Source organism: Neophocaena asiaeorientalis, unplaced genomic scaffold, assembly GCF_003031525.2.
Source record: "Neophocaena asiaeorientalis asiaeorientalis breed wild unplaced genomic scaffold, Neophocaena_asiaeorientalis_V1.1 scaffold184, whole genome shotgun sequence".
Classification (NCBI taxonomy): Eukaryota; Metazoa; Chordata; class Mammalia; order Artiodactyla; family Phocoenidae; genus Neophocaena; species Neophocaena asiaeorientalis.
The window spans coordinates 8,189,422-8,200,853 of NW_020185325.1; the positions used below are offsets into that span (position 1 = coordinate 8,189,422).

Genomic DNA, 11,432 nt, shown 5'->3' on the forward strand with positions numbered 1-11,432 from the left:
TGCTTACCACTATACCACCAGCGCTGCTTTTGTAATTTTGGAATTGACAATTTGGAGAATGCCTGTGATTTTGTTGTAGGTTCTGGGTATGTTTTTATAGGCTGCCGGCATACTGTTTTGTTTGCAAGATCCATGTGCTGTATTTGAGTTTCCTATTATTTTCCTAATATGCTAAACATCTTGAGTACTACTTTTTGGGTTTCAGACCTGTCAAGATGTCTAGATTATCAAAGTGGGCCTTGTACTAGAAGATGGAAATACTGATTTTCTTTTTTTTTTTTTAAAAAAAGGCAGAAACTGCTTATTCTAACATTTTTTTGCATTTCTATCATTGTTTAAGCTACTAATTCATGTGACAAAATTGACCTAATAAATCCAAATTCCTATACTCAGTAAGAATCAGATAGCTTTTGCTTTAGACAAAAATTCTTATCATCTAAAGTAATAACAGTGTAATACTTTGATTTTCACTAGTTGTATCATCACTGTTAGACCTACAAGTTGCCTACAAGGCAAAAGTAACATCATCTTATAAGGTTAAAAATTAAGGCAGTATATTTTAATTTTTCACAACCTTCTGTTCACTGTTAAGACTGTTCTGTATAACTGGTAAACAGACCTCTAAATTATACAAAGTGATGTTCTAACTCATTATTTTAACTTTATTAGTGTTCCCAGAGACCAGTGCCAGAGGTAATAATTATTTTGTTTAGATTGGAAATTAATGTTGAAAGCATATGTAAGTCTTGAATTTAGAACTAGCAAAAATCCATTTCCAGTTAGAATTAGCTATGATATATCAGAAGTTCTTAATATAGGTGTCATACATATTTGTTTTCTTGAATCACATTAGACTATACACTTTTTTTTATAAAAGGGATGATTTTTTAAAACTAATTTTTTATAAATTTATTTATTTATTTAATTTATTTTTGGCTGCATTGGGTCTTCGTTGCTGCACGCAGGCTTTGTCTAGTTGTGGTGAGACGGGCTACTCTTCGTTATGGTGGGCGGGCTTCCCATTGCGGTGGCTTCTCTTGCTGTGGAGCACGGGCCCTAGAGCACGCAGGCTTCAGTAGTTGTGGCTCATGGGCTCTAGAGTGCAGGCTCAGTAGCTGTGGCACACGGGCTTAGCTGCTCCGCGGCATGTGGGATCTTCCCAGACCAGGGATTGAACCTGTGTCCCCTGCATTGGCAGGCGGATTCTTAACCACTGCACCACCAGGGAAGTACCTCTTTTTTTTTTTTAAATAAATTTATTTATTTAAAAACTAATTTAAAAAAATATATTTATTTTTATTTATTTATAAATATTTATTTTTTCCTTGCGGTATGCGGGCCTCTCACTGCTGTGGCCTCTCCCGCTGCGGAGCACAGGCTCCGGACGCGCAGGCTCAGCGGCCATGGCTCACGGGCCCAGCCGCTCCGCAGCATGCGGGATCCTCCCGGACCGGGGCATGAACCCGCGTCCCCTGCATCGGTAGGCGGACTCCCAACCACTGCGCCACTAGGGAAGCCCTATTAATATTTATTTAGGCTGTGTCGGGTGTTAGTGGTGGCACGCAGTATCTTTGTTGTGGTATGTGGACTTCTTAGTTGCGGCATGCGGATTTCTTAGTTGTGGCATGTGGACTCTTAGCTGTGGCATGCATGTGGGATCTAGTTCCCCGACCAGGGATTGAACACCAGCCCCCTGCATTGGGAGCGCGGAGTCTTACCCACTGGACCACCAGGGAAGTCCCTAGACTATACACTTTTAACATATAAATGCTATAAACTATTGGTTTTTGGCTCTATATATTACCTTGACATTATTTGTCTAAGTTGGTTATTTGTGAAGCTAGTTTGAAAAAAAAATTCTTCTCCTTTTATGTTTACCTTTGTGCTGTTCAACAGTCAAAGACAGTGATACTGGTTCCATTTCCAGTTGGGAATGTGCTTTTGGATTTTTAAACTACTAGTTGTCTTGGATTTGAGGTGATCTTTCCACATTCATGTGTTTACCACATCTCTGGGTTATTTCCCTAAAATTTTTTTCTTCAGAATATTGCAGACTTACATTCCTCAAAAGTCAAAAAAAAAAGTCAAAATAAAATTTCTTGTATCAATAATTCTTTTCTCATGAATTGAAAAATGTATTTCCCCTCTGTCTTGATTTGATATCAAGAAATGAAAAGGCAAATTTCGTTATTCAGTCATGGAAGTTTTGAGAAATGCCGATTGTTGACATGGGAGTTCCAAAGGTATAATAATTGCCACCAGGGACTTCCCTAGTGGTGCAGTGGTTAAGAATCTGCCTGCCAATGCAGGGGACATGAGTTCGATCCCTGGTCCAGGAAGATCCCACATGCCACGGAGCAACTAAGCCCATGAGCCACAACTACTGAGCCTGTGTGCCACAACTACTGAAGCCCGCATGCCACAACTATTGAAGCCTGTGTGCCTAGAGTCCGTGCTCTGCAACAAAGAGAATCCCCCACGATGAGAAGCCCGCACACCACAATGAAGAGTAGCCCCCCACTCTCTGCAACTAGAGAAAGCCCGCGCACAGCAGCGAAGACCCAATGCAGCCAAAAATAAATTTTAAAAAATAAAGAAAAAAAAATTGCCACCATCTCCTTAGTTACAAAGTTCTATCTCAAAAATATCAAGCCGTAAACATGCCTTGGGATTTAAGATGGCATGGTTATTTTTCACATATTAAGTGGCCCAAATCCTCAGCTCTGTTACACCTTGGGATTCATGAAAACAGTTGCCTATTGTTTTCGTCTCATACGTTTGTTTGGTGTGCTGCAGTTTCTCAAACATTGCTGTACTTATTGTACAAATCACCTGGGAATCATGTAAACAGGTGTTTTGGGTCAATATTCTGTGATAGATCTTGATATTTTCCTCTTCTAATGAGCTCTCAGGTGATGCCATTGCTGCTGGTTTGGACAGCACTTGAATAGTAAGAATATAGTGATCTCTTTTCTCCCTTCTTCTGGAAACAGAACTCTTTCTATTGGGAAATCCATCCTAGGTAGCATGAAACATGACCCAGGTATTGTCCAACCAGGATTTTCCCTAACAAGTGATTTGGGGACTTGAGATAGTATTTCTTCTGTGAGCTATAAACGCTGAGGTCATCTTTTCTGACCCATCTAACATGAAAGAATAGGCTGATAGGAAAAAATAATGCTAATATGAAAAAGGGTAAGTGAATGGAGATGAGAGATGAGGGTGTCCTCAGGATTATTTGGATTTCTGGATCCAAATGTGCTTAATATAGTTCATCCCTGGAATTACTATTTAATACATTTTACTTAAGCTAGTCTGAGTTTCTCCCTCTGTTACAATCAAAAGTCCTGATAAATATACCAATGTTGGCCATTCAATAAATTATAATTAATGACAAAGGGAGTTTGATGAGTATAGGTGATATAAGGCAAAAATTAGACCCAGATAACTGCCTTTTATATAATTCGAGACATGTACTGGACTGTCTAAAAGTATTCAAATGCAAATTTAGAAGCAGCATGGTTAATTTCCAATGTTTTAATAATTGACAGAGCATTATTTCTTTACCTAAATATGTATTATAACCTCACATCTGCAGTCACGGTAAGGACTTTGGATAGCTACTTTTCCACTTTGCAGATGAAGAAATCAAAATTCACATATCTTGTTCAAGGCTACATCTAAAGCCATAGAACACAGAACCTAGGTCTCCCCTTCTCATGCTATGATTCCTCTTCTTCTAGTCATTTTTATTTTCTTATCGTATTATTATGTAGATTGCTGTTAACAAGGATGATAGTATAGTATTTCTATAAAATACAATATAAATGTCTGTCTCTAAATGTCTCTTTGTAACACACTTTTTTCCATGTGTATACATTTGAACTAGTGGAGAATCATATAGTAAGGCACATATACAACTTGATAGTTCATCCGTGAATGTATAAACACTGAAAGAAGATAACTTCTAAATGTGATTCCAAACGTACTTCTTAATGTTACAAATCACTATAAAATTCAGACATTCTTTGAGAAAAAGGACATTTTAAAATTTAGAAAAATTGTTTTAAGATTAGATTAATACAACTTTTAAATTTATGTGCTCTTAAAATACTAGAAACTTGGACACATCACAGAGAGAAGGAATTAGTACCTGAAACTATACCTGGTTAAGTTTGGTTCATATATAAGATGGGAATTTATATATCTTTTTTCTAACTTTTAAATTTTATTTAAAAAATTCATAGCTTAATGAATCATTAAGTAAAACGATAATTTGTACTAAAAATTCCTGTAAGCCTTCAGTAATTTTCTTTAGCAGTGAGCTAGAAACAATTCTTACCCAGAATGGCTTAAGAGTTTAATTGTAGTCTTCATTTTATTTTTTAAAAATTTTTGGTCATGCTGTGTGGCTTGCGGGATCTCAGTTCCCTAACCAGGAATTGAACCCAGGCCATGGCAGTGAAAGCACTGAATCCTAATCACTAGACTACTAGGGAACTCCCTAATTGTAGTCTTAATTGTGTTTGCACGTATGATGAGTTACTAATATGATCAGATTCAAATAAATCTCCAAACAAGTTTACAAAAAGGAAAAAAACCGAAAACACTTTTATTTTCCACAAGGAAGAGCAATAGGAAAAATTAAATCATTTCCCACATATTGTTTTCTTAAAACAGCCTACAAGGACATGTTCAGCACCAAATAAAAAAGAAAAAAAGAGAGAAATTACAAACAGCCACAGAATATAATCTATAGAGCAAACATTTAATATTGCACTTCGTTTTGCTAACGTTTTGGATTTTACTTTTCCTAATTGAAAAATCAGGAATCTATCTTGAATACTGGAATACACCTGTGAACCTCACATCTTATATCAAGAATTGACCAATATTTAGAAAGGAGTAATGCCTCTAAGTAAGAAAGTAAAGGAATACTTTAATGGGGAAAATAAAACTTTATTTGATAAAGTTTTATATATTTGAAACTTTATCACGTTTTGTTAACCCAGTGCCAATTATCAGAATATTGGTCATTCTTTCCTCATGTGTTATTTAAAAGAGTATATGGTGATAAGTATTCCAATGCTATGCATATCAATAATTGTTCCCTAGTCAGTTAGACATAAGAAAAGGGATTTTCTGACAATCCCCCCACCCCCCGCCCCAACAAAAATAAAACCACCAAATGCCCTTTATGCCAAATATTCCATTAGCTTCTTTTGAGGGGGACATTCACAAAATGATTTAACAACAATAAAAAAATATTTCACCCCCATTTCCTTATTATCTAGTATTAGTTTGCTATGGGAGCCCAAACCCTTTAACCGAATCACTTAAAACGCGATTCATTTTTACATGGGCTTTCTTCACCCTGTCAGCATTTTTCAAACATGAATTGTCTTCCATGTTTTCTTAAAGGCCACTTATGGAAAAGCCTATTTGTTTTGTATGAAGCTTTAAGACAGTATTTAACCAGGTCAAGCACCAAGCCAGAGTTACTATTATTTTCAGCCACTTTATTAACTGTGGGATTAAATGGCAGGATAGATGTTAAGACCCATTTCACGCATATGTTGCAACACCAGAGATGCTGATTTTCATTAAGATACATCAGAGCTGAATTCCTTCTAGAATAAGACAATCAGTACAACTTGGTACCTTGGAAAATGCAGTTATAAGTGTCTTCATGAATGCTGGTATATTTATGAGCCAACTGTAAATTATCTTTAATATAAGCTATAATTTACTGATGTGATCGTTCTTCATAACTATATATACTCAAAGTGAATGATTTCTCATGCTTAGAAAAATCTTCTTTAGGTAATGGAAGAAAATACTTTCATTAAAAGAACCACAAAAATATAAAAGTTATTATTCCAGCACATATTCTAGTATTTGTAATTTTGAAGTTATACACTTTTAGAATAAACTTGGGTTTTCAAGCTCTGTCAAGCTTGAGCAGGATAGGAAATGTATAAATTGAGCTCTCTAATCATAATCTGAACATATATATTCCTGCTCATGAAAATACTCTGCACCAGCAAAAACGATTTCCAACATATGTGTTTTGGAGGTAATTACGTAACTCTGTATAAAAATAAATGCACTTTCTCCTCCTTTCCAGTGACTGGAAAACTTCCATACTTTAAAAATAATAATAAAAAATAACAATAATTTTAAAGAGCAACAGCCCTTAACTCTTTGCTGGTGCCTGCCATACTGCCTCTCTTTACTCCATTCTTAGCTCTGCTAGTTTCTTCTCATATGTAATGATAAAAAGGCAATGCGGGTGGGTTATCACTTTTGTGTATGTCCCTTTTCCAAATTTCCCTCTCCAAAAAGCCAACCAAACAAACAAACAAAAAAACTCAACAGTGCAACAAAACACAAATAGCATTCCAACAGTTTGGCAAGTGATGCGTTCACCTGAGATTAAGTGATTTTAGGCAGTCAGTAACAAAATGCTGCTTTGCTGTAATAGTAGAAAGGCAACAAATTCTTAAAAGAAACCAAGAAGGTATACAATCTTGACAGTCTCTTATTAGCTTCCTCCTCTTATCTCTTTTCCCACATATCTGTTGCGTATCTACTACAGTAGGCTGCAAAACATACAGCAAGAAGGATTGGCTTGAAGGCATTTGATGTTTGTAAATAAATCCACAATAGGATCCAAGCTGAAGAGGTGATACATGGTCAGCCTAGTAGGACAATTCTGAGCATGTGCATACGCAGGTAAAGTCCAGGCTATATTAAATTAAAAAAAAAAAAATGTCAGTGCGTTTTTTTCTTGTTAAAGTTTTTTTCAAAGCTTGCTTTTGTTCCTTGTTGTGCTCACTGCAAACAAGTTTTAAAAGAGTATCAAGAGTCTGGCATAAATGGAAAAAAAAAAGCTGTAGTGACATGGAACCGCACAATGTAAGCATTGAGCATGTGCAAATTTTCAAATCAAAAGAAGGAAATCATCCCTCTTTACAACGTGGTGTCTTGACACGTATGACCATAGGCTAAGAAGACTGCTCTTAGTATGGGCCAGTTTTAAAGGAAAAAAGCTTAGATCTTCAAGCATGTTGGAGGAGTCCCAGAACATTGCTGTAGGCTTCTAAAGCATGATCACTGGTTGTTTCATGTATTCGCCATTTTTCTGGGCAAAAGCAATTCCACTTCCTCTGAAAACGTGTCTCCAAGATACTTCTCTGTCCTCAGCCGGGAAGGGAAGAGATACAGTTCGGAACCCACATCAACTTGATTTAATCAAGTATTCCTTCAACGAGACGGGCAGGATGGTCTATCATCTGCTGACTGATCAGGATTTGGATCAATCTAGAAAGAAAAGAGAAAATAAAACCCAAACCAAAGTTAATTGATAAGGTTTAGTAAGAATGCAGCAAATACGCTAATATTTTGAGTACTAGTTGAGAAATGTAATCAGAAAGTACAGAGTTTGTATGGAGAAGAAAGGATATTAGTATCATCTATAAAGTACTTGCTATTCAATTACTAGATTAACAATTAAATTTAGAAAGGTATGCTGGAATAGTTTTATTTGACAAGAGGTAAAGGTAACATTCTATCAGAGAATGCAGTTTTACTCAGCACTTAGTCATACTTAAGACTCAAATACACAATTGGCCAACATTTTCATAGCGGTGATTTTCTTCTGTAAAGTATCCATTTCATCCTGTTACAAAAAAGTCAACTCATCTTTTCCTGAGCTTTGGGAAGAATGTAGTTGTGTAAACAAAGTTCTTGGTGCTTACGTGAGGTAATAACTCATGGGTGTAAAGCCCTAGGGAGGGCCTAGGAATACAGTGTATATCACGAAATAGGAATGGTGAACCCAAAATGTTCTAGAGGCTTTCCACCTTGCCTCTTTCTGTAGTGACTTTCATATGCACATACACTTAATAAAAGTGAACATATTTCAGTTGCTTCTCAGGTACAAAGAGAATGGGCACAGGAAGGCAAATTGTTGGGTTTAATACATTTCTTTTACTGAAAGATCTTTTGGACAAGACCCATTTACAATACTTTCCCCCCTCTATGTGGCTAGATGTAAAATAATTAAATCACACCCTGAACCAATATAGGGTTTTAAAAGTTTTGAATTCTCTTAATTATCTTTAGTTCATTTTAAAAGAAGGAGGTAGATTTTATGACAAATTGCTTAAAAGTGGATACTTAGATTGCCATTCTTTTAAAATGCCTGTCAGATCAAATCACAAATGAGGGACTTAATAAGCAAGACAGAAATGTCAGAATAAAAATGTAGTGACAATGTTTCTAAAAAGTGGGAGGACATTTTTAGCATCTAATAATTTTATGAATTGAAATAGTGGGATAGAAAAATTATGTCCAATCAAGAATCTGCAGAGAACAGAACAGATTCTGAACATCCTATAATAAATGAATAAAGTGGATTTCATATTAATCATATCCAAAGGAAAATTAACTCTTCTAGTCATGGTATTAAGGGGAAAAAAAATAAAAGCAATTCATTGAAGAGTGAAACAATCCTTTTATGTCTTTCTTGGGAGTAATATTTCACTGTAAAATAACTATCTAAACTACAGCAACCAAAAAGAAAAAGCTGATGCTAGTGATTTACAAAATCATTTGGTATTAACATTGGTATCAAGGCCAACTCTAAAGTCCCTACAATGTATTATTATGTATATATATATTCTGAAGTATCCGACATTGCTGGATTGCTCCCTGCCTCCTTTCCTTTGCACATATTTTTCTTCCTGCCTGGAACATTCTACATTTTGAGAATACTTACTCTTCAAGAATCAGTTTAACAATCACCTTCTTAGGGAAGCCCCTCCTGATTCTCAAGACCCAGCAAGCTGCTCCTCAAATGAACTGTGCATTACTATTACATTGTTAGGTAATATTTTGCTTCTAAGTTTGTTTTCCTCACCAGTCTGTATGCTTCTCCCAAGGGCCATGTTTTATTCTTATAAGTGCTTAGTTACTTGAGATGAATAAAAATAATCTAAGAGTACAGGAATGCTGTTTAAGATGTTATTACATATGTTATTTTCCCTTATGACTGAGAATATTAAAATATGAAAATTAAATTGGAAAAGGATAAGATAAATTCTAGCTATTTAATCAATGACTGTAAAATGCCAGTTCTATAGATGCTTTAAAAGATGATTTATTCCTTTAACTGGCATTTTGGAAGTATGAGGTTAGATCATTATCTTTATTTCCCCAATAATATAAGAGACCAGTCCTACCTCTGGGTCAAACTTAGTAAATAGTGACAACTTTATGATCTAATTTTTAAATCTGTTGTTCAAAATTATTTGTTTTTCTCTTACGATAATCAAAACCTAGCTGTGTTTTTTAAAAGTTTGCAATACTGTTTACTAAGAGAGTCACAGCCCATTTTGTACTTGAGGGTTTGATGCTTACCTCTGAATAAAGAGGTGGAGGCAAGAAACGAAACTCCTGAATATATGCAAACAGTGGTCCCTGAAGCGCTCTCTCAAAGTCATCACAAGCACTCACTGGTGCAAGATTATTCCGCCTTTGTTCCTCTGTTACCACTTCTGCATAGCTGGGTGGTGCTGAAGGAAAAAGATACACGCAATTCGAACAGCACGTTCTTATGCATGTCAAAATACACAGAATAGAAGGTATTAAAAAGGACTGTCAAGGTAACATAATAATCATCTGTCTTGTGATCAAAACTAGGGGGATATACATTTTAAACCTAACATTAGGGGCATATCTACTCTTTTCAAGTATAGACAAACTTTAATCATAAAATACCAGAAGCAAAATTATGTTCTTGAAAATAATAGATTAAGCTTAGATATGCATTATCAAATTATTACCTTCAGGTCTTTCAGGGAGGGATAAACCAAGCCAGTTCATATTCATGCTACACTGACTGCTTACACTTGAGGTTCTGCTACCAAATGGATGTAGAGGAATGGTACCAATGACAAGTGGCAAGTTAAGAAATAAATCCATAGCTCCAGGAATATCCACGTATACCTAAACAATGAAAGGAGATGTTAGGTTTAGAATGCCAAGTACTATTTCCTCTAAAAAAATGAATAACCCAATCTAATGTTATTTGAGGCTCTCATTTACTTCATTTTTTAACTTATATACATATGATATACTTGAAAAGTTTCTCCATCGTGTACATTACCTTAGGTAAAATTAGTAATTATATTCCAAACTATATAAAGAATTACATATAATTATATATATCACACATGGAATAAAAAAAATCAAATCCTGGGTAAGACAAAATGATACCCTTACGACTTTAAAACCTAAAAAAAACCCACCTCAAACCCTTAAATCTATACATACCATTAGTGAATATTCCACACGGATTATACTACAGTCGAGGATAGAGGGAGAAACTGGTGGAATTTTCAGCAACTTGCCATTCCACGTCTCTGTCTTTCCAGATGATAAGGATTCCCCACGCAAGTTAGCCACGAGCTGTTTGACTTCCTTCATTTTCCCTTTGGCATAGAAGGCCTGTGTTTGGTAAATGGCTGCCTTTGGCACCACCATTCGGGAGGAGCAGTTCTCAATCTCAGCAAATATCTGAATTGATTCACCTACAGGAAAAAAAAATATATCTACTGTTAAAAACCAACCAACCAACCAACCCCAAAACAAATGTAGACTCTCAGGCTAAAGTCTGAAAGTTCAATGAACTACAGGGATAAAAAGCTATCCTAAGAGTGGCAAATAACTTATAGTTATAAAAATAAACACATTTACAGTAGCAATTTAAAAAAGAAGACTACATTCCAATTTATAAAAGGAAACTGGATAAGCACAATTTATGATATTTTACCAAAGAATACTGTATCATGTCTGCATTTAGTAGAAATAATGTAAATTTATACATAAGAGCTAAGTGAAGAAAGATCATTTTTTGTGGGAATCCACCTCATACATACCTGGCGTATAGCCCTTCCTTTCAATTTTGGCACTTAAGGATATTGGGCCTGAGGTACAGAACCAGCAACAGAGAGTCTTTTCTTTTGTGCCTGCTTGGGGTGACTGTAAGAAATAAATTTATAGAAAATGATCAATGTATGAATTGAGACAGTAATAGAATGTTTTAAAATACAATCTTAAATTCTTGAAGAATTTAACATTAAAAGTAGTGTTGTTTTCTTTTCAGTATCCAAATATACTTTTCCACTAACCAATGGACTTCTGATTTATATTAGTATTTTTGTCTTTATACAAGTTTCCATTCAATTAAAGAAAAAAGGGTTTAACACCATATTTCATAAACATAGTTTTAGCCCAGCTATTTACATACACAATAATTAAAAAACAACCAAAAAAACAAACAGAAAAAAAAAAAACCCTTTCCACATTCCATTTAAACTGCCTTTAAAAAAAAAAAAAAAAAAAAAAAAAAAAAAAAAAAGTTTGGA

At 35.2% G+C, this 11,432-nt stretch overlaps 1 protein-coding gene across 2 annotated transcripts in view; it reads right to left on the reverse strand.

The window, feature by feature from the left end:
* Nucleotides 1-4,581: 4,581 nt before the first annotated feature.
* Nucleotides 4,582-11,432, reverse strand: part of ARRDC3 (arrestin domain containing 3) — a 14,391-nt gene continuing 7,540 nt past the window's right edge. Inside the window, exons 4-8 of one of the 2 annotated variants that reach the window (XM_024734335.1) lie at nucleotides 10,944-11,046; nucleotides 10,339-10,595; nucleotides 9,849-10,011; nucleotides 9,424-9,578; nucleotides 4,582-7,323 (exon numbers count right to left, since the gene is read on the reverse strand). In XM_024734335.1, the coding sequence (XP_024590103.1) occupies nucleotides 7,267-7,323; nucleotides 9,424-9,578; nucleotides 9,849-10,011; nucleotides 10,339-10,595; nucleotides 10,944-11,046 (735 nt within the window). In that variant the 3' untranslated portion in view covers nucleotides 4,582-7,266. Of the gene's footprint in view, nucleotides 7,324-9,423; nucleotides 9,617-9,848; nucleotides 10,012-10,338; nucleotides 10,596-10,943; nucleotides 11,047-11,432 lie in introns of those variants that run through there. The other variant, XM_024734336.1, reaches the window with a different exon arrangement.